General features: G+C 37.6%; 1 protein-coding gene across 9 annotated transcripts in view; it reads left to right on the forward strand.

Moving 5' to 3' along the window:
- The window catches only part of kif21b (kinesin family member 21B), a 370,384-nt gene extending 346,281 nt beyond the window's left edge, over window positions 1-24,103 (forward strand). For 8 of the 9 annotated variants that reach the window (XM_061984919.1, XM_061984922.1, XM_061984923.1 and 5 more), the window contains 3 exons: window positions 9,084-9,283; window positions 12,002-12,125; window positions 16,436-24,103. In XM_061984919.1, coding sequence (XP_061840903.1) covers window positions 9,084-9,283; window positions 12,002-12,101 — 300 coding nt within the window. In that variant the 3' untranslated portion in view covers window positions 12,102-12,125; window positions 16,436-24,103. The remainder of the gene's footprint in view (window positions 1-9,083; window positions 9,284-12,001; window positions 12,126-16,435) is intronic. The other variant, XM_061984929.1, reaches the window with a different exon arrangement.
- Window positions 24,104-24,455: the final 352 nt, after the last annotated feature.

Genomic DNA, 24,455 nt, shown 5'->3' on the forward strand with positions numbered 1-24,455 from the left:
TTCTGGGAAGGCTGTCCACAAGGTCGCGCAGTGTGTTTTGTAGGAACTTTTCACCATTCTTCCAAAAGCGCATTGGTGAGGTCACACACTGATGTTGGTTGAGAAGGCCTGGCTCTCAGTTGCTGTTCTAATTCATCCCAAAAGTGTTCTATCGGGTTCAGGTCAGGACTCTGTGCAGGCCAGTCAAGTTCATCCACACCAGACTCTGCATCCATGTCTTTATGGACCTATCTTTGTGAACTGGTGCACAGTCATGTTGAAAGAGGAAGTGGCCCGCTCCAAACTGTTCCCACAAGGCTGGGAGCATGGAATTGTCCAAAATGTTTTGGTATCCTGGAGCATTCAAAGTTCCTTTCACTGGAACTAAGGTGCTAAGCCCAACTCCTGAAAAACAACCCCACACCATAATGCCTCCTCCACCAAATTTCACACTCGGCACAATGCAGTCCGAAATGTACCGTTCTCCTGGCAACCTCCAAACCCAGACTAGTCCATCAGATTGCCAGATGGAAAAGCGTGATTTGTCACTCCAGAGAACGCGGCTCCACTGTTTTAGAGTCCAGTGGCGACGTGCTTTACACCACTGCATCCCACGCTTTGCATTGGACTTGGTGATGTATGGCTAGATGCAGCTGCTCGGCCATGGAAACCCATTCCATGAAGCTCTCTGCGTGCTGTACGTGGGCTAATAGGAAGGTCACATGAAGTTTGGAGCTCTGTAGCAACTGCCTGTGCAGAAAGTCTTTGCACTATGCACTTCAGCATCCGCTGTCAGTTTATGTGGCCTACCACTGACTTGCTGTTGTTCCCAAACGCTTCCATTTTCTTATAATAAAGCCGACAGTTGACTTTGGAATATTTAGGAGCGAGGAAATTTCACGACTGGATTTGTTGCACAGGTGGCATCCTATGACAGTTCCACGCTGGAAATCACTGAGAGCGGCCCATTCTTTCACAAATGTTTGTAGAAAAAGTCTCCATGCCGAAGGGCTTGATTTTATACACCTGTGGGCGGGCCAAGTGATTAGGACACCTGATTCTGATCATTTGGATGGTTGGCCAAATACTTTTGGCAATATAGTGTGTATAGCCTATATGTATATGTATATGTATGTATATATATATATATGCATATGGATACATATTATTATAGTAATAAAATGGATGTATCCATCCATCCATCCATCTTCTTCCGCTTATCCGAGGTCAGGTCGCGGGGGCAGCAGCTTAAGCAGGGAAGCCCAGACTTCCCTCTCCCCAGCCACTTCGTCCAGCTCCTCCCGGGGGATCCCGAGGCGTTCCCAGGCCAGCCGGGAGAGATTGTCTTCCCAGCGTGTCCTGGGTCTTCCCCGTGGCCTCCTACCGGTCGGACGTGCCCGAAACACCTTCCTAGGGAGGCGTTCGGGTGGCATCCTGACCAGATGCCCGAACCACCTCATCTGGCTCCTCTCGATGTGGAGGAGCAGCGGCTTTACTTTGAGCTCCCCCCGAATGACAGAGCTTCTCACCCTATCTCTAAGGGAGAGCCCCGCCACTCGGCGGAGGAAACTCATTTCGGCCGCTTGTACCCGTGATCTTGTCCTTTCGGTCATGACCCAAAGCTCATGACCATAGGTGAGGATGGGAACGTAGATCGACCGGTAAATCGAGAGCTTTGCCTTCCGGCTCAGCTCCTTCTTCACCACAACGGATCGATACAGCATCCGCATTACTGAAGACGCCGCACCGATCCGCCTGTCGATCTCACGATCCACTCTTCCCCCACTCGTGAACAAGTGGGGGAAATGGATGTATTATTATTATAATTGGTTATTAAGAGTATGTGAAAGTTTGACTCCTACCTTGTTTACTTCCGTGACGACATCCTTAAGGTTTTTTAATCAACCAGAAACATCAAGCCGCTAAAATGCGCAAAAATATGGATAAGTGTGGAGAGAGTGTTTTTGCATTTTACCAATAGTCCCTAATGGGTGTCATTTAGATGTGTTTTATGTTGATTGGACATTTTTTCACAATATCCACAAAGTTCAATGAGCAGGTTGTGTTATGTGTGACCATGTTTGTTGATTTTTTGTACTGGGTGCATTTTTTTTTTCCTGTACCATGACTAGGGAGGGTTGTTTGGATTGGGTCACGTACATAATTGCTGTACTTCATTTGCTTGAAAGTATAATCAAAGGCAAAGTGACTTTCATTATTTCTATATATGGATACACCGATCCAGATCAAGTTGTTTTTTAAACTTGTGCCGTCTCACGGGCCAAATGAAAGACGCCGGCGAGCTGCATTTGGCTTACGAGCTGTGATTTGGATGTGTGTTTTAAGGGAAAATAAATGCAATAAACAATTTTCTACTTGCCTTAACATTCATTTTTTCCCTAATAAAACACACATCATTATTGAAATTGCACTTTTGACATCAGGATTAGAAATAATGTATTAATTACCGGGGGAAATTTGGGTGTTATCAATGCTTTTCATGTAATATAGTATTAGGAAAATAAAAATAGAGATAAAAACATAATATATTAAGATAAGCAGTACAATAAACAAAAAGGTTCCAAGTAGGACTAAAATGTACCGTAATAAACAATATTTACTTGATGAGTTTACCAGAGGGCTTCACGGTGGCAGAGGGGTTAGTGCATCTGCCTCACAATACGAAGGTCCTGAGTAGTCTTGGGTTCAATCCCAGGCTCGGGATCTTTCTGTGTGGAGTTTGCATGTCCTCCCCGTGACTGCGTGGGTTCCCTCCGGGTACTCCGGCTTCCTCCCACCTCCAAAGACATGCACCTGGGGATAAGTTGATTGGCAACACTAAATTGGCCCTAGTGTGTGAATGTGAGTGTGAATGTTGTCTGTCTATCTGTGTTGGCCCTGCGATGAGGTGGCGACTTGTCCAGGGTGTACCCCACCTTCCGCCCGATTGTAGCTGAGATAGGCTCGAGCGCCCCCCGCGACCCCAAAAAGGGAATAAGCGGTAGAAAATGGATGGATGGATGGATGGATGGAGTTTACCAGATGAATAAGATAAAAGCTCTCCGCTGTTTGCCACACAGATCACAGCACCCACGCACCCTGCTCTCATGTGCGCTCTTTTGCATCTGTTGTGCAGGACGCATGTCCGTGTATTTAATGTCGCGGGCACTCGTGAATTGATTATTCAAAGCAACAGAATACCAATCAAAGCTTTTTTCTAATCGAATAATCATTGCACCCCGAGAAACAATGCACTCCTTAACATACATAACAATTGGAAAAGTCAAGAATGTGCAATTCTCAGACAAGCGCAGCATTTTTTAGTCATAAATGTCTCCAGGTGCATATTTGTCATACTGTATGTCATGTTTATGATGACAAAAGCAAGACAATGCCAAATGTTTAAGAGAAACCCAAAAGGAAAAGGAAAATTTAGACGCCCCCCAAAAAAAAGTATAAAAAGCCCAAAACCTACTTTGTGCCATGCTTCATGTTGTACTGAAACATGGTGCACCTTGTTCTTTGTCTTACACATATGTATTTTCAGTAAGTGTGTATGTGTATGTATTCTGATGTGCGGTCACAAACCAACCTCCCAGAGACAGTTCTGTTAGGGTTCAAACGCAGCAGCGTTGCTTTATTCAGTCACTTTTTTGGAATGCAGGTTAATTTAAATTCCTCCCGGTTGGGGCTTTCATTTAAACACAAAATGTATCGCATTCCTCATGCCATGATCAGGTCTCCTAAATTGCCTGGAACATATAGCAGAGAAATCTCTGATCAGTGCAAAGTTCAATAAATCACAACATTCAATGCATCAAACATCTTACACATTTAGCAGACTAATTTACAAACTATATTTCAGTGGAGCAACACACTTACGGCCCGATGGCAGCAGACCTTTCCCAGCAGGGAGCCAGCCACACAATGAGTCAAACACTGAGGTGCTATTTAAATCAAACACAGTGATTGCCAACCTGACACAGCTGCCTTGGGGCAGGTGGCCACACATCAGCCTGATTGAGGATAAAATTAGGGATGTACTTGCCTTCAATGACCACACCTAGAGGGATGCATAGTTTGACCGCCTGGTGCATGCTTTCTTTGCGATGGCTGGCCCTCCGCCTAGTCTCACCTGTTCGGAGGTATTGTGATGCTCCACAGTATATATATATATATATATACACACACACACAATTGTGTGTGTGTGTGTGTGTGTGTGTGTGTGTGTGTATATATATATGTATATGTGTGTGTGTGTGTATATATATATACTGTATATGTGTGTGTGTATATATATATATATATATATATATATATACACACACACACACATACACATTTGCTTCTAGCTTTTAAAAGGAAACAATTTGGATCTGCCTGTTGAAGATTCTAGTTTAAGTTTTTAAGAGTGAGGAAAGTTTGACTTTCCAGCATGAGTGTGGTTCAAAGCACAGACAAAATATATAAATACTGTAATATCTTTTAAGAGCACATGTTTTTTAGCTGCTTCTGTTGCTTTGATGTTTGTGTCATTGGAATTATCTGAGTAAAACACAAAGCAGCTAGTCCTCGGTTTTTTTGGACTAAAGTGAGCTAATAATAACTGCCTGTGGATCTCACACCATACTGATATGTTGCCAAGCAACCATTTTGGTTGATATTTTTTCATATCGTAAGAAAACTAAAAATTGAGTCATGAATATTTCCCTTGGTTGTCGTCACAATCATTTTGTCAGATTTGTGCCCGATCCAACTGATTTTCAATTTTTAATAGATAAAACCAGATATATTATGATGATTGGATTTTTTCCAAAATGTTTGTGGTTTGGGTTGGATGTTTGAAGTTTTGTATCAAGTGACATCATGCTAGGCAATGTGTCAACTTATCAAATTGTAGTGACACAAAGTAAAGGTTTTGTTCCGCATAAATTATGTTTAACCCTTCTGCATAATCCAAACAAAAAAATACATGTGTTCCTTATGTGATATGATTGTTCAGTGTGAAGATTGATTGCAATGGTGTTAGAATAGGATATAAATATAATGTGCACACACTTTCTTTAAATAACCCCCATTGACTCCCATCTAGCAGCTATTTTTTACCAGACAGTAATCCTGGTATATTACTGTTTTTTGACATGAAAACCGAATTAATCTTGTTCTTGCCGATTAAAAAATAAGAAATGATTTTGTTGTTGTAATGTTGCCCCTTAACAACTAGATGGTGCCAGAAAACCATGAGCATATTTCTCAGAGCTTTGATGAGCATAAACGAGTTCAACTGCCATTAGTGATGTCAATACCAATGAGTAAATAAGTAAGTAAAATTCAAGATGGTATCGGTGATACCGATACTTTGTGCAAATATACCTAACGTGTCTGCTAAAATTTTAAAAGTTGTGTATTTTTCAAATATTATCATATCGAGTTAAAAAACAACAATAAAAATGTAAGAAAAAGAGAACAAAAACAGAATGTAATGAGAAAAAGCTGAAAATGTTAATCTAATAATTGATAATAATATACATAGTCACAAAGTTGTGTTTTTAGATATATATTATATCTGTTTTTAGCATTTGTAAAACAATTTTCAAAAATGTTTAAATATCCCCCCCATACTTGACTTTTCAGTATGTGGACCTTGGTGGAAAAAGTTAAGATACCCTTGATCTAAAATATTAAAAGCTCTCGAAATTAAATTAAAATATACTTAAATATATAAACAATGTTCAGTTAATTAAAAAATAAAATAATACTAACTTTGAATTAATTAAAGAAATTACAACAACCATTATAATAGTCACTGTTAAATGTGTAAATGAAATATTTTTGTGCAGGCAGAATTTTCACCTATAATACAAAGCTGACACAATATCTGTTTTAGCATTTTTTGTAAATAATATGTATGGCATCCGCACACTTTGACTTTTCAGTATGTGGCCCTTGGTGGAAAAAGTCTGGACACACCTGAACTAAAGTATCAAGACTTTCGTGAACTCAATAAACTCAACAAAGTATTTCAAGCTCAGTGGGCACTGTATCAAAATCAATGTAGTCATGAATTATTGACCATTTCAAGGCTGTAATTACCCAACCTCAAATATTCTACTGTGCAACTTTTTTTTTTTTAAATATTCCATATTTTGCGTTTGATCATTACACAAAATGAAAGTCAATAAAAATAAACAATACAAAATAAACTTGACATTAATATTTAGCTCTGAAGTTGTTAAAATATTTCAAGCGTTGAAGGTTTAGTTTCAGTTTATTTCGAACATGCATCACATATTTCCAGTTTCATTACAGCACATCCGATAAAGAGTAGGAAGAAGCAGAACTTATTTAATCATACCCCTTTTCATATCATGATAGCAGTTTTCTTGTTCTCTGTTTGTAACAGAACAGTGAATATATATGTATCATATGTAATTAAACAAATATTAAATACATAAATAATCATTATCTCATAAAAAAAAAAAAGGTTCAAGATGTTCATAATTATTCTTCGTTGTACTTTGTGAACACTTGTAGTTTGAACAGTCTCTTAAACTGAATCATATTGGTGCTTTGTTTGATTACCTTGCTTAATCCATTCCATAATTTAATTCCACATACTAGTTTTAAATGTTGTACGCATACACAAATGTTTAAATCACATTTTCCTCTACGGTTAAATTTCTCCTCTTTTGTTGAGAAAACATTGTTGTACGTTCTTTGCCGGTTATAGTTTGCTTTGTACATAATTTTAGATGTTTGCAAATGCACCAAATCGCTAAATTTCAATATTTGTGATTCAATGAATAAAGGGTTTGTATGCTCTCCATATACAATATTATGTATTATTGTAATATTTCTGCACAATAACTCAGATATGGTAACACTAGCGAGCAGTAGAGACTATGAAGGTATTTTTGGTCCAGAACATGTTTTGCTCTATCCACACACACACACACACACACACACACACACACACACACACACACACACACACACACACACACACACACACACACACGCACACACACGCGACCTTGAAAGGGACATGCGGTAGGAAACGGATGGATGGACGTGTTTCTTGATACTTTATGTTGTATATTTTTTTACATGACGTTTCCAGTTAATTTTATCATCTATTATTACACTCAAAAATGTGTTTTCTTTTACCCTTTCAATATCTACTGAGTCTATTTGTATTTGTGTTTGACTTTCCCTTCTACTGTTACCAAATAGCATTATTTTAGTTTTACTGAGATTCAAAGAGAGTCTGTTTTGCATCTTTTTAATTTGTTCATTTCTTCTGTTATTATTTGTACAAACTGTAATAGCTTCTGTGTGTTCTCTCCTGAACAAAACGCAGTTGTGTCATCTGCAAATAATACTAACTCTAAGTCCTTTGTAACTTTACAAATGTCGTTTATAAAAAGATTGAACAGTTTTGGTTCTAGTATAGATCCCTGAGGTACGCCAGAAGATATTTTCAGCTCTGTAGATGTGTGTTCGCCTATCTTCACGTATTGCTTACAGCTTTTTACCCTGTTCAAGACCAACCCTCTGATGCCATATTGTTCTAATTTGTTTATTAAGATATTGTGATTGATTGTGTCAAATTATTTTGTTAAATCCATAAACACATGTTTTGCAATCTATTGCATTGGTGATCTCTTCCATTATTTCGATTAATGTCATTGATGTTAAAATGTTGGCTCTGTATACATATTGGTTTTCTGTGAGTGTTCCACTTTTATTTATGAATCTGTTGTTTAACAGTTTTTCAATATTTTTTTTAAATTGTTGAAGTAGAGAAACAGGTCTGTAGTTTGTAAACTGAAAAATACGACTTTTGTGTTTTTCATTTTGTTGTTTGAAATGATAGGTTGCTGATATATGTTAAATGTTCTGAAATCTCTTCAATAACCTTTTTTATCTTGTCCATATCAGTTCTGTTACAATCAGTTGTGGTCTTGGATTTACATTTTTTCACAATATTGATTATTTCCTCTTTTGTCACACCTTTGAGGAACATCGAGTGGGGATTTCCGTCTATAGTGTCATTCAAGTCCTTAACTGACTCAGGATCTGGAATATTTCCCTCCAGATTTGGTCCAATGTTCACATAGTAATAAAACATCACTTACTGTACAATGTCTGCTCTCACTGGGATTCTGACTGCTAGAATGTTCATATAATTCCCATTTAGATGAAGAATGACTCCTAAGCCTTGCGAAGAAAAAAGAGGGGTGGAACCAAGCCTCTTTTCGTTTCTTTCTCGACATTTCCGGGTATAAATTGGATGCCAAAAGTGACCAATTTGTCGAATTATGTACACATCCTTCTACTATCCAGGTGAGAGGCATGATTTAGACTGAGAGACTTAGACTTCCTTTTTATTGTCATTCAAATTTGAACTTTACAGTACAGATAAGAACAACATTTCATTGCATTAGCTCATGGTAGTGCAGGATAAAAAAACAATAAGGTGTATATAAACATAAATAAATAGGTTACTGTACAGATAAATATATTGCACTTTTGCATATGCATCCACGTTTATGGATGTATGTTGTATTGTCTTTTTTATTCCAGCGAGTTAATCCATTTTAGGTGGAGTTGAGGGGCTAAATATGATGTGTTCAAGAGTCTTACGGCCTGAGGGAAGAAGCTGTTACAGAACCTGGAGATTCTGCTTCGGAGGATGAGGAACCTCTTTCTAGAGTACAACAGTGAAAACAGTCCTTGGTGGGGGTGGGAGGAGTCTTTGCAGATTTTCTGAGCCCTGGTCAGGCAGCGGCTTTTTGCGATCTCCTGGATAGGAGAAAGAGGAGTCCTGATGATCTTTTCCTCCGTCCTCACCACTCTCTGGAGAGACTTCCAGTCTGAGGCACTGCAGGCTCCAGTCCAGACAGAGATGCTGTTGGTCAGTAGGCTCTCTAAAGTGCCATTGTAGAATGTGGTGAGAATGGGGGGAGGGAGCTGTGCTCTTTTCATCCGACGCAAAAAGTGCATGCGACTTGAAACTTCTTCAGCCTTGTCTTCCGTGTGGTTCTTGAGCAGTTTTTTGTAGGAACCTGTCCTTTGCTGACTCTGCACTTCTCTGTCGACAGCAAATCCCTATCGCCCACAAGGACTGGGTGTGCGCCCTGGCGTACGTCCCTGGGAAGCCGCTGCTGCTCAGCGCATGTCGAGGCGGCATACTGAAGGTGTGGAACGTGGACAATTTCACCCCCATAGGGGAGGTCAAAGGCCACGACAGCCCCATCAACGCCATATGTACCAACTCCAGGCAGATTTTCACTGCATCCAGGTAACAAACTGAACATTTATTGTACATACAGTATATCATCATTCCATTCAATTCTATTGAATGACAATTTACTCTGGTCTTAATTAACCCTTTGTTTGGTTACTGAAGGCTGGGTGCAAAATGGGCCCCTTGCACACTATTATGAAGCAGAAATTATTATAATGAATATGTCGTAATAAAAAATAATTAAAGATAGTGTAAGACGAGGGTAGGGAACCTTTCTCCTCTCAGGGGCCATTAAATGTTTATGAAGTCTTTTAAGCGCTATGCCAAATTTGACCCATGCCAAGCAATAACCTAGATATATTTTAGGGTTTGAAAAGCTGGTTTCCTTTTGCTGGAGTCTGTTGCCTTCTTCTATGTCTACAAAACCTACTCTGGTTTGCCTCAATAGCAGCACAGTATATACCAGGGGTGTCCAAACGTCATGAAACTAGCCTGCGGTGTGCCTCCGGCTTAAAATATCTGGCATTCTGATTGTTGCAGATTTACTCCCATCTTGTGTACAATGTGAGTAAAATAGGTCAATGACCATGAATTGCGCGTTGAAGTGTACGCAGGACAGCATTTACTAATGACCCAATCCAAACAACTCACGGTGCAAAAAAACAAAAATTCAACACACATGGTCACACATAACTACACCTGCTCATTGAAATTTGTGGATATTGTAAAAAAAAAAGGTCCAAGCACCATAAAAAAATTTCTTAAATTACATCCATTACAAAGCCTGAGGGGAATAACGCAAAACACTCTCTCCACACTTATCCATGTTTGGCACATTTTAGCTGTTTGATATTTCTGATTGATTACAAAACTTAAAGGAGCTTATCTCGTAAGTAAACAAGGGAAGAGTCAAACTTTCACGTACTCTTAATATCCAATTATAGAAATTATATATCCATTAATATATGCTCCAGCAACCCCCATGACCCCGAAAGGGACAAGCGGTAGAACATGGATGGATGGATATATACATTAATATAACAGTACTGTACAGCATTTTAGTTGCATTTGCAACTAAAAATAGGTTGTGCGAGTTTTGGAAAAGAAAAAAAGTAGCACACGTGCGAATACAGATTTTAATTTTAACCCTTTCATCGCATTTGCAAATCCTTTTCAACCTACATTCAATTAAATACACTACAAAGACAAGATACTTACCGTTCGAACTGGTAAACTTTATTATTTTTTTGCAAATATTAGCTCATTTGGAATTTGATGCCTGCAACATGTTTCAAAAAAACTGGCACAAGTGGCAAAAAAACTGAGAAAGTTGAAGAATGCTCATCAAACACTTATTTGGAACATCTCACAGGTGAAGAGGATAATTGGTAACACAAACAAGGTTGGGCGAGGGTCACCACTTTGTGAACAAATGCGTGAGCAAATTGTCGAACAGTTTAAGAACAACATTTCTCAACAAGCTATTGCAAGGAATTTAGGGATGTGTGGCATATTATAAAGTGTAAAATACGACAACAAACACACATGCAACACACACACATGCACTCACACACACATTTACATATATACACAAATATACATATATATGCACATACATATATGTATATAAATACGTATACAGATACATACATACTGTTGAACAACTTAAGCTGTACATCAAGCAAGAATGGGAAAGAATTCCACCTGAAAAGCTTCAAAACTTGGTCTCCCCAGTTCTCAAACGTTTACATAGTAGAGTGTTGTTAAAAGGAAAGACCATGTAACACATTGGTAAAAATGCCCCGGTGCCAACTTTTTTGCAATGTGTTACTGCAATTAAATTCTAAGTTAATGATTATTTGCAAAAAAAAATTAAGTTTCTCATTTCAAACCTTAATGATCTTGTCTTTGCAGTCTATTCAATTGAATGTAGGTTGAAAAGGTTTTGCAAATCATTTTATTGTGTTTTTATTTACCATTTACAGAACGTGCCAACTTCACTAGTTTTGGGTTTTGTATATATAAGGGCATCTATCCATCCATTTTCTACCGCTTATTCCCGGGGTCGCGGGGGGCGCTGGAGCCTATCTCAGCTACAATCGGGCGGAAGGCGGGGTACACCCTGGACAAGTCGCCACCTCATCGCAGGGCCAACACAGATAGACAGACAACATTCACACTCACATTCACACACTATGGCCAATTTAGTGTTGCCAATCAACCTATCCCCAGGTGCATGTCTTTGAAGGTGGGAGGAAACCGGAGTACCCGGAGGGAACCCACGCAGTCACGGGGACTCCACACAGAAAGATCCTGAGCCCGGGATTGAACCCCATACTACTCAGGACCTTTGTATTGTGAGGCAGATGCACAAACCCCTCTTCCACCGTGCTGCCCTATATAAGGGCATTAAAGAGCATTAAATGAGATGTACTGAAACATGTAGAAACCCTGTTAGTTGATTTTGATAAAAGTGAGGGAATGATTTGTTTCGGGAATTGTCAGCTAGATGAAGTCATCATTTGAAGGTACATTAAGAACTATAATCAGGTTTCATGTTTTCTCACACTGTTGCAGAGCAGACAGGACATTCTCGATGATAATTCATTCACCTTCTGAAGCAGCTGGTGCTCTCAATGTGATGATAACGTTCTACTCCTTCTGCTTCCCATCTTCTTCTTCATCAATTCTACTGGACAACTACCTGGTTGTCGCTCACTCCCTCTTCGTCCTGCTCCTCACTCCCTCCTCCTCCCCCCTTGATGACCGCAGTGACTGCCGGGTGAAGTTATGGAACTATGTGCCTGGCTTGACCCCCTGCCTTCCTCGTCGGGTCCTCGCCATCAAGAGCCGAGCCACCAGCCTCCCATGATGACCACTTTCCCTCCTCCCTCTGGTATTCTCTTTTTTCCTTCTTTTCCTTTGCTCGACCGCCTTTTCATGCTACTATCCTTTACTACTTTTCTGTTCTTTTTCATTCTTGCTGCCCCTTTTTTCTACTCTCCTGCCTTTAAGCTGCCAGTTCAGGCATATCCCCCTGAGAACCAGCATGCTGTGCAGTGGACATGCATATGTTATTTTTCTAAATGTCCACTGCAGAGGACGCTGCCTCTCAGGAGGATAGCGCAGTTCTTCTTCCTCACATACATGTGGAAATTAGAAAGGTATCCAAAGTAAGGTATACTATTTCTCAAAACATGCATTTCTAATTAATTGAAGGGGACCTATGATGATTTCAATCTACATTTAAACACTTCCTTGTGGTCTAGATCAGTCTTTTTCAACCATAGGGCGCGGCCACCCAAGGGGCCACCAAAAAATATACATGGTACTCAGTTGTAATACAATTTCCCACCACTTGTGGCAGTAATGACAATATCAAACAATCGGAAGAAGCCTGGGTCTAAAGTCATAGAAACATTTCTTAAGCGCAATAATTAGGACTAGTGTGACTTTAATTTTACCGACCGTTTATTAAGAAAACATATACATTATTTATTGTAAATTTAGTTAGCATTGATTAATTTTAGCGCTCTACATTTATTTTACATCAGTTTTTTGAGTCCCTTCTTTTGCAGTATATTTAATTGGTATTTATTTTTGTAATTAGCCTGATAATCATCTTAGTGATTAACATATGCTTTCTTATCATTTGACAAGGTTTATCCTGTTATACTGTAAGCAGTGTTGGGTTAGTTACTGAAAACCAGTAACTAGTTACAGTTACTAGTTACTTTATTTCAAAAGGAACTCAGTGAATAACTCAGTTACTCACACCAATAAGTAATGTGTTACTGTGAAAAGTAAATATTTAGTTACTTTTTTTTTAAGGCTCCCATTAATGCCCTTTTAGCCGTCATTTCAGTACTGTTATAGCACTGGAGAATAATACAATCTGTTCATAAACTTGACATGCATTTGCATCACTGAACTCTGCTAAGCAATGTGGTCTACATACAACACACAAAGACAAAGATATGTTTCAAAGGGCCAATTTATTTCAGGCCAGAACAAATTGACAAATCTATTTTAAATAGCTGCAACATAACATACATAAGTAACAAACCGCATAATAACAAAATGTCACAACATGTCACAACATAGCTGTAAACCTGGCTTCACCCAAGGAAGGCACACATGACATGATTATATGTCATGTCACTATATACCGCACACATACTGCTATACACACGCCTAACCAGGCGTTTTTTTTCTCTCAAGGAATTGTGAAATAAAATCATGTCTGCAGGAGTTAAACTCTGTACTGAAGCCCAGAACACTCTACACATTTCCCCAGTTTTAGTTTAGAGATAAGGAAACATTGGCCTGGCCTATTTGGATTCCTCTTTATATTTTTGAACTTTATAGTCTCTACATTTAGAGTGATGTGATAATCAAACACTCTAGAAGTCTAGAATGAAAGAGTATACACGAGAATTGACAGTGTGTACCTTCAGTGCTGAATGATGAGCAGAGGCAGAGTTTGGAGTGTTTTCTTTAGCTTGCTTTCCATGTTTATGTACTCACTGTCCGCTGTGTCCAGCTGCCTGAAAGCGGGTGACTCCACTGTAGAAATAGCCTGCATATCTTCTAGCACAGACGCTGCAATGTCTCTATCAATGTTGTCCTGGCTCGCAGTCCCTCCGTTAAAATCCAGCCGCTGTGTGTCTCTCTTTACTAGCTTCGTTGAAGCATGTTGCTTTTGTAGCTGTTTCAGCAGATTTGAATTGCTGTTTTGGGCAGTAGATAGGATCTTTGAACCAAGACACAACTTACATTTAACTGAAATGTTCTTTTCTTTGTGCTCGACAAAAGAAAAGCAGTGAGCATATCTCCATGTTAAGAAACTCGACTTCTGCTCCGCCATGATGTCTTGTTAGTAAACACAGGCACCCTCCCCCGCCCCTCTTCTCCCGCTTATGACACAGGAAGAATCAGAAGGATGACACTACAACTCTCCAATGAAACACACTCAAATCTTCTCACTTTCTAGCCGATACTACATAAAAAATAACGTAAAATAACGCAGTAACGCATCATGTAGTAACGGTAACTGAGTTACTGAATATAAAAAATAACGCGTTAGACTACTAGTTACCGCCGAAAATAACGGTGTTACAGTAACGCGTTACAAAGTAAAGCGTTAGTCCCAACACTGACTGTAAGTAGGTTAGATATAATTATTGAATACGATTAAAAAGATGACTAATTGTGTGTTAATATTTGCGTGGGCTCCGAGCCCCTCTGTCATGGAAAAGCTGAGCCCTGAGGTCAAAAAAGGTTAAAAACCCCTGGTCTCGATAATATGTATTTGATATGCTCTGGTGTAAATGTTGCTTAAGTTTTGCTTTTTTTGTTTTTTAATTTTCAAACCAAAAATCCGGAAAAGTGGATTTTTATGGTAAAAAAAAATTCTATTCCAAACGGAAAACAAATGGCCGTCGCAGCCATTTGTTTTCCGTTTGGAATAGAAAAATAGAAAAACATTTTAACACAATATTTTATCCACTTTCTCTGTTTTTTGGATTGATAATTAAAAACAAAACAAAACGGAACCCCTATCCATTATCCGAATGTATTAATGTGTTTGAAAATCGACAATAGAAATTGTCGATTTTCACGGACCGGCCATTTGTTTATTCTTCTATTCCAAACAATAAACAAATGGCCGGTCCGTGTACGTCGCTGAATGTTATGTTAAATTATTTTTCTATTCCGAACAAAAAACGGAGGGTCGCGACGTACACGGCCCCGTTAGTTATGTCGGTTTTTGCGTTCCGTGTGGTTGCCCTTTCCTTTTTCGAACGCCGGGTCGATCGTCTTCTGCTTTGGGGCTGCGTCTTGTGCATTTTTGTTGTCTTCTCCGTGATGAGGGTGAGTCCATTACACGCTAAATGGCTGACTGAATGATTGTGTAAATGCTTTTGATTAAATGTGAACAATTTCAGAAAAAATCCTTAAATTAACCCCAGCATTGTATAAAGCGCAGGGTTCAAAGCCTGGGTAAAAAAGTAGCCGCTTATATGAAATTACAATACTTTAAAAAATATACCGTATGTTTCCGACCATAGGGCGCACCGGATTATGAGGCGCATTAAAAGGGTCATATTATGACCACTTCCTTGTGGTCTACATAACATGTCATGGTGGTTCTTTGGTCAAAATGTTGCATAGAGGATGTTTTACAGACCATCTTTAAACATCGTTCTGGCCGTCTCTTCAGGATGCGCCGTTTTGTGTGCAGTCGTATTTGTGTGCCTCCACTTCAACAGCGTCTTCTCCCTGTCAGGCATGTTGTATCGCTAGTTTTTAACGCTTCCATGGCAATCTACTGACTGTTATAAGTTCGAACTGTACGCTACTTTGTATTAAAAATTGCAACATTAGAGGATGAATTCCCCACAACAAGAGGATAGAAAAAAAGAAGGAGCTTATTCAATACAATGGCGGACTTGCGCAAATTTTCGGGACTTATGCAGATCCCAAATACACATCAGCAGGTACCATTAGGTAAGAAAAGTTGTTTTTGCATAACATTGCGAAACAAAACGCCAGGTAATGTCTCCTAATAGGTGTTATTTTGGGGTCCTTATACACACACCTTAATAAGACGGTGTGTTGAAGCACAGTACGTCTGACTACCATAGCCGTAATGCTGCGACAATCCATCAAGCAGTGCGACTTCATAGCTTACCAAAGTATTACTAAAACGTTGACAGAGTTTTGAGCACCGTGTGTAATGAATGTTCTATATTCTCAATGAAACATCAAAGTTTTGGTGTTGCTTGCTAGCGTCATTTATTGAACAGGCGTTAATCTGCAGTCCACACGTATCTCTTGTGTGACTGCCATCTATTGGTCACACTTATGATTATACCATGTACCAAATAAAATTGCTTCGAGGTCGGTAAGCACAACCAGTATTAATACATACAGGCGCACCGGGTTCTTAGGCGCACAGTCCATTTTGAGAAAATGAAAGGATTTCAAGTGCACTTTATAGTCCGAAAAATGGGTCTTAAGAAATAATAAGTAATAGTTTGTATTACCTTGTTTGATTTGTGTAACAGTCTGACATTCAAGTATGAGTCATGGTTTTCAAAGTGAGAAAAATGGTGGCGCCTCTCATTGATGTTATTTTCTCTCTCTTGTTGTGTTTTTTTTTTGTCTCCTCACTTCCCCTCCCCATGCCGCGATTGTGTGCAGCGACAAGACCGTGAAGATCTGGCTGTCAAAGGTGTGGAGGAAGAGGTGACGACGCGAGCGACGGCGGTTTTTCATGCAGCGTCAGCTGTCAGCTGTGATCTGTGACCCCCCACTCCTGTCGCCGCCAAGGCAAAGCTTTGTTGTCACTGTGAAAAAACGGAACATCTCCCTGAAAGACAATGTTTCCCTTCAGTTCCCCCAAATGTAATTTGAAAGTGACACGAATTGGACGAGGAACTTGCATCTTCTCCTAACACACCTGATGTCGTTTGAAGGAGAAGATCTACGTCCTGCTCTTTCAACTGCTTTTGAAAAAAAAAAAAAGCAAAAGAACTTTGGAACTTTTTGTGTGAAAGTCATCAGTTTCTCCAATCAGGATTATTTTTATTACCTGACATCCTGGTTTGTTGATTTTTCACCCGCCTTTATTATGACCAGCAAGAAGTTCTGACCTTTCATTTCCCTACCTCAGTTGTTTGGAACTTGGCTCCGGTTGGGCGAGGACATATTTACGGGTCTCTTCGTGCAAAAACCTGGTGCTTGCCTCTTCTTGCTCTTCTTCATCGTCTTTAAGGATGCATCCGCTGGTTATCAAGACGGTCTGGCTGCTGACCTTGTAAACGGGGAAGCACGCATCCAGTAGCAGGAAGGAGGTCATGCTGCCCCTGAAAGATCTCAGCGGACTTCATGATCTTTGGCGGGAAGTACTACGGCAGCAGAAATAGGAACCACCCCTGAAGACGACTCTGGTCAGGTGCTTTGGTGACTCCACTTTTCTATGCTGCGTGTAAAGGGTGGCTGACACATCCATCCATCCATTTTCTACCGCTTGTCCTGTTCGGGGTCGTGGGGGGTGCTGGAGCCTATCTCAAATATACTTCAAATACTAAATGAACACACCTACTAGTACTCGTCCAATCACGTTACTCGCTACTTGGATACGACAGTGGAACCCCTAATGTCAGTCTAGCACAGGACATTGTTTGCAATGTATACAGTTTTGCTCAGTAGAAATAATACAACAAGAAGTACTGCAAGGACTTCCTTTTAAAACAATTCCTTTTTTCAAGACTTAGTTTCGGGAAAATATTTTAGGACAAAAAAAGACAATATTTTCTGGGGGAAAAAAGTTACTCAAAGGTTGGCTTTTTTTTTTTCAATTTTTTTTTTCAATTTTTTTTATCTAAAAAAGAAAAAATAATCTCTTTTGAAATATTTTTTCTTTTCTATACAATGTTCCTCATTATAAATAACACAACAACAAATAATGTAATGACTTGAATTTAAAACCGTTCCTTTTTCCAAGAACAATTTTAAGACAAAAGGAAAGACAATATTTTCGGGGGAAAAAAAGTTACTCAAAGGTTGGCTATTCTTTTTTTTTTTTTTTTTTTTTGATTAAATGAATTGTTTTTCTAAGAAATAATAAATCTTTTTAATGGCTTGAATTTAAAACAATTCCTTTGTCTAAGACCTATTTTAGGACAAAAAAGAAGACATTTTTGGGAAAAGATTTTACTCAAAGGTTTTTTTAAATATATTTTTTCTTTAATCGAATGAATTTATTATTTAAAAAAGACAAAATGTATCTATTTTTTAAAGATATATATTTTTTTCTATTTCTATACAATTTCCCTTAATAAAACAAGAAATAATTAATAAAACAACCCTTTTTTTCAAAACCTATTTTTTGCGGAAATATTTTAGGGAGAAAAAAAAAAGAGACAAAATCAATATTTTTTAATTTTTTATTTCAGTTTCTTCCATTGCTATACAATTTTCCTTAGTAGAAAAAATAGAACAATAAATATTGCAATAAATAATAATAATAATAAAACCACCACTTTTTTCCAGATGTATTTTTAGAAAAATATTTTAGGACAAAAAAGAGGCAAAATGAATCACTTTTGGGGGAAAGAGTTAAACAAAGCTTGGCTATTTTTATTTTCTTTAATCAAAAATAAAAATGTCATCTAAAAAAGACAAAATGTATGTTTAGTTTAGTTTTTTTTTCGATTTCATTTTTTTCCCATGTCTATACACTTTTCCTTATTAGAAATATTAAACACAAGAAATATTGTAATGACTTAAATTTAAAACAACCACTTTTTTACAATACATTATTTTGAGCAAATATTTTAGGACAAAAAGACTAAATTAATATTTTTTGGGGGGAAAAAATAAAGAAAGAAAATTTAATTACAATTTTTTTTTTCTTTAATCGAATTAATTTGTTATCTAAAAAGGACAAAATGTATCTTTTTTTTTTAAAGATATTTTTTTTTTCTATTTTTATACAATTTCTTGCAGTATAAAAGATACAACAAGAAATATTGCAATGACTCAAAACTATCCTGTTTTTTCACTACCTATTATCGATGGAAATATTTTAGGACAAAAAAAAAAAAGACAAGTATTTTTGGAGGGGAAAACAAGTTAAACAAAGCTTAGCTAGTTTTTTCTTTAATCAAATTGATTTATTATTTTAAAAATACAATATGTATCTTTTTTTTACATAATAAATTCAGTTTTGTTTTCTAATTTTCCTCAGTAGTAATAATGGAAATATAAATACTTTCATCACATTTTCAGGAAAATATTTTAGGGAAAAAAAAGACTGTTTTAAAAAAAGTTACTCTAAGGCTGTTTTTTTTTTTTTTCTCTTCAATCGAATGAATTTAGTATCTGAAAAAAAAGGCAGTTCTTATTTTTTTATATATGTTTTTCTTCAGTCAATTGAAATAATTTTATAAGACAAATTAATCTTTTTTTTTTTTTTTTTTTTAGATTATTTCAATCAATTGAAAAAAGAAAATAATCCAACGATTTAGTAACTTTTCCCCGTCTTTATTAATCAATGCTGTATTTTTTAGGGCAAGTGACAACAAACAGTCCCTCGAGGATTTTGCGATGATATTGCGATCACGCAAATTCAACCAAATTCTGCAAATGATGCGCGACCTCGCAACTTTGTCCACAAAGTGTCGTTCCCATAGTAATGTCCTTTAAGAATATTTGTATTGTTTATTCAAATAGTTAGGTTTTTCTCACGTAAAGGCTAAGATATACTTTTCTTTGCAGTAAATTAGCACGTATACTTTTTTTGAAGCTTATTTTGTACGTTTGTCTGCTATGTTGATCGGATGCTTGTGTTCTTTCATTGCTTTTTTTCGGCAAATTACTTACACATTATTAGCATGACATAGGGAAAAATCACAATGTTTAATGCAACTTTCACTTTCTCAGCAATTTTATTGGAACAAAAACCCCAACAAATTTGCACTTTTCTTGCAATTTTTGGGACGATTCTCTGCAAATTCAGGCATCTCAACAAGATCCTGGGGGAAGGACTGATAAATTACTGTCAGTGTTTAAACAACTAATTCCAGATTCATAAATTCACAAGTTAGGTTATGTTAATGCCTTCAAACATTTCAACTTTTGCTGCAACTTTTTTTAGAATGCTGCTACGAAATCAGACGTTTTATGCTGCGAAAATCACAAAAAACTACTGCAAAACTCTGAAAGGGACATTTTAAACATTTTAACATTATTTTGAATGGGGAATTTCGACTTTAGAGGTTCCACTGTTTTCGAAGTCCTCACACCAGATCACAGAGTTTCAGGACACAAACGCACTCAGCCAGCGTCATTTGTAGGTGAAGTGTAATCGGCCACACCTAGCGCCACCTAGCATCGATCCCTATCCCATGCGTGTACGCCAGTTCAATGCAAGTAGTCCTGAGTAATGGAGGTACCAGTGTGTAATGTACCTCCCCCGCCTACTTCCAACTGCTCGCAACCACTGCAGTTCTCTGAAGTCAAATGTAATTAGCGTTCTCACATGTCTCCCAGTTGGTCTGCAGAAAAGATTATTTGGGGGGGAACCAGGTCATAGCAGAGGGATTTTTAAATCCTTGTCCACCCACACTTTTATTCAAAGACAGGATATTTAGTTTGCATTGATAAAACGCACAGCACAAATTATAATTGTGAAATCTCACTTCATTGTGCAGTTCTGTGTCTTGCCAGGTAGCTTTAGAAGTCCAATTGAATTTTAAAAAGTCTGTCATTGGTCAGCTACAATGTACCAAAACGTTATACCGTATTTTCCGGACTATAGAGCACATTGGTAAGCCTTACCCACCACATTTTAGAAGAAAAACATATTTTTACATACAGTATATTAGCCGCACCGGACTATAAGCCGCAGATATATACTGGTACGAAAGATTCTGTAAATGTTTATTTAAATTAACTGTTTCCAAACGGTGCCTGAAACACAGCAGTAAAACGGGGAATCAAACAAAACAGAAGTCATCGTCATGGACCTACTAGCTGCGCAAGCTCGCTCTCCAATCAGCTAAAACAGATATAACTCCACGGTGACGTTTTGGTGAATTTAAGAAACTGAAACAATACAAAAAGAATGCCGTTGTAAGTTAATAATACTAACAGAGACTGTTAGCATGTTAGCTAATGCTAAAGATGCTAGCTTGATTACATTACGATAGCACGTACAAATATGCATGAAAACTCTCCTACAGACATCACACATATTCACATATTTTACACATACTGTAAAACTACAAACACTGCTTGGAGTCATGAATGAAGAATTCATATTAGTAGAAACGCTATGACGGTTATACATCCGGTTCAAGGCACAAAACAGGAAGTAAGACAAGGCAATTTTTTTATATAGCACAATTCGTACACAAGGCAATTCAAAGTGCTTTACAGAAAATTAAAAGAAGGAAAAATAATTCAAATTCAAATCAGAAAATACAATCATAAAAACAATCATAATTAATTAAAATAAATCTAATGCTCTAGATCAAATACTTTCAGTCGTCAAATGCACAATTAAAAGTGTTTTCAGGCTGGATTTGAACATTGCCAACGTTGAGGCACGTCTCACATATTCAGTAAGACTCTTCCTGGTTTTAGGAGCATACAACTAAAACACAGTCTCACCATGTTTGGTCCTGTACATATTCAAGCCGCAGCACCTGCAGTGAGTAAATTATTTTAAAAGATGGTGCCAAAAACACAAACAATAACACACCTTGTTTCTCTGTCGGTGTAACATTAAAGCTATTTGTTGAATTCAAAACATCATGGCCGTCAGCGGAGAAAAATCCATAAATTAGTCGAACCATTTTATAATCCGCAGGGTGCAAAGCGTATGAAAAAAGTAGTGGCTTATAGTCCGGAAAATACGGTCATTGCATTCCAGTGACTAGCTGGGAGTGTTGTTTTTTTTTGCTCCGAGGAGAAACTCAGGTACGGGTGGTTGGATCATGTCCGTTTAAGTCATCTCTTAATCTTGTGATTGTTTTTGAAATTACATTTTTCAAATGCCTTTTTGTTTACTTTAAAAAAAAAAAAAAAGGGTACTGTCCGTGCTTCACCCGAGTCATAACGTTTCTACATTCCTTTGTTTTTATCCATACTCTTTTCTGTATATACTTTTTTGTCAAAATCTTACTATTTGGCCAAAGTGTGTACATCTGAGAACTTTTTGGTTGAAAAAAAAAAAAAAGTATTTGTATAGGATTTTGCTTGTGGGTCAAATTTGAGGTCAAAGTCTCTCTCCACTGGACTCGCTGTTTGTGCCAATTAAGGAACATTTCTGTCCAAACAGGCAAGAAAAGTGGGTCTGATGTTTACGGTACACGCTGGATCGTTTACACATTTGAGAAGTTCCGTCCTATTTGAGGTTTAGTGCACAACACCTGCTTGATGTCGGAGGAGTTCACCATCTTCCCTTTTCAGTCTGCTCGTCATTCTCTCCAAAATTCCCAAAGAAAAGTCAGCTCCACTCCTGAGTGAGTGATGCTGTGTAAAGAGCGATTCCCTAACTTGGCATCAGGAGCGCCTACAAAGAAGACATCAAGGCTACGCTGACAAAACAATTGCAGTGAGTTTAAAAGTAGTCATTGAGTGACAAATACGTCGTAATATAGTTTAGTGAGTATCACATTTTGTTACGTTGATTAGACGTGATCGTTTCTTAAAGGGAAACTGCACTTTTTTTGGAATTTTGCCTATCATTCACAATCATTATGAAAATCATGACGACAGATGTTTTTTTTTCGGGTTTTTTTATGCATTCTCACTCATAAATAATTGCGATCAAAAGTCAGCTTACAAAGGAGCCTATAGGAGTTGTTCTATTCTGCCTATAAATCCCTTAAAAAACATCCAAACACCACCATTAAGGTTTTATATACATGACGTAAGTGTATTTGCCATGTAATAACATTTATAATAACATTTAATATTTACGCATTTTGATCATTTTAAGTATTAATTTAAAAAACGCATCACAATGTTCACTTTTCACTTTTTTTTTTTAACAACATTACTAATTATTGCTCACAGCAGACTTCATGAGAGACAATAATAAAACATCACTTACTGTACAAGGTCTGCTGTCATTAGGATAGTAACTGTTAGGATGTTCATATATTCCCATTTAAATGAAGAATCCTCACAAAGAAAAGAACGGTGGACCCAAACGTCTATTTGTATCGTTCTCGCCATTTCCCGGTCTAAATTGGCTGTCCAAGTGTACAGCCAATTTAAATACGTCCTCATCCTTCTACTATCCAGGTGAGAGGCATGGTTTATGATCTACAATAAAGTTTGACGAGCAAGGAAGAGAGGATGCAGCTGATCAGTCGATCATGTCGCTCTACCCACTACGCCATACCGCCCCTGACTACGCCATACCGCCCTCTCATGATTGTGAACGATAGGAAAAAGTCCCCCAAAAAATGCAGTTCCCCTTTAAGTCATCCAGCAGCTATAAAAATTGAAAATAATATTGCTGAAAAGACAATATTCCTAATATTTTTCACGTCTGACAGTCTCGGTATGTTGATTAGCATCATTAAAACGTCCTTTCTTGACGTACTAAATAGAGACGCAAAACAGCTACCACAGTACAATTTTAGTCTTGATAAATCACACTACGTGCTAAACTACAATATAATTTTCTGATGGTCAGCGTATATTCTGCACATTCATGAAGACAGACACGCTAAATGGACCGAGCTCCTTATTTTACTCACTTAAGAATACGCAAACCTTCGCGCACGCGTGTAGTAGATCAGCTTAGCGTGTGCTATCAAGTTGGCACGTGTTTTAGACCACACAAACCTTACTCGGGCCGAGTATTCGCCAGCCTCTTCAATTTGGCCCGCAAGACGTCATGAGTTCAACAAAGCATCGCACCGCGCTTTCAAATTTATCTTAAATACTATTTGCTGCCATATTGGGGAAAATGCAAGCAAATCAGATCAATGACCCTTGAAAGTACTGTGAAGTAAAATCACAGCATTAATCCTATGACACAATCCAAACAACCTTCTTTAGCCATGGTGCAAAAAAAACCTAAATTGATCTAACAAAGATCAACACAAATGGTCTCACATAACACACACAAAAAAAATCTAAATTACACCCATTTAAATCCATTGCAATGCATGATGGGAAAAATGCTAAACTCTCTCTCCACACTTCTTTATGTTTGGCGCATTTTAGGTGCTTGATATTTCTGATTGATTACAATACTTTAAGGAGGTTGTCACAGAAGTAAACAAGGTAAAAGTTGAACTTTCACGTACTCTTAATATCCAATTATATATCCATCATATTAATATAATAGGTACACACACATGTGTGTGTATATATATATATATATATATATATATACATATATATATATATATATATATATATATATATATGTGTGTGTATAAATATATATATGTGTATATAAATATACATATATATGTGTGTATATATATATATGTATTTATATATATGTATGTATACATACTGTATATGTATGTATGTATATATGTATTTGTATATATATATGTATGTATTCATGTATATATTTGTGTATATATATATATATATATATATATGTATACATGTATATACCGTATTTTTCGGAGTATAAGTTGCACCGGAGTATAAGTCGCACCTGCCGAAAATGCATAATAAA

The sequence above is a fragment of the Nerophis lumbriciformis genome, linkage group LG23, assembly GCF_033978685.3.
Source record: "Nerophis lumbriciformis linkage group LG23, RoL_Nlum_v2.1, whole genome shotgun sequence".
Lineage (NCBI taxonomy): Eukaryota > Metazoa > Chordata > Actinopteri > Syngnathiformes > Syngnathidae > Nerophis > Nerophis lumbriciformis.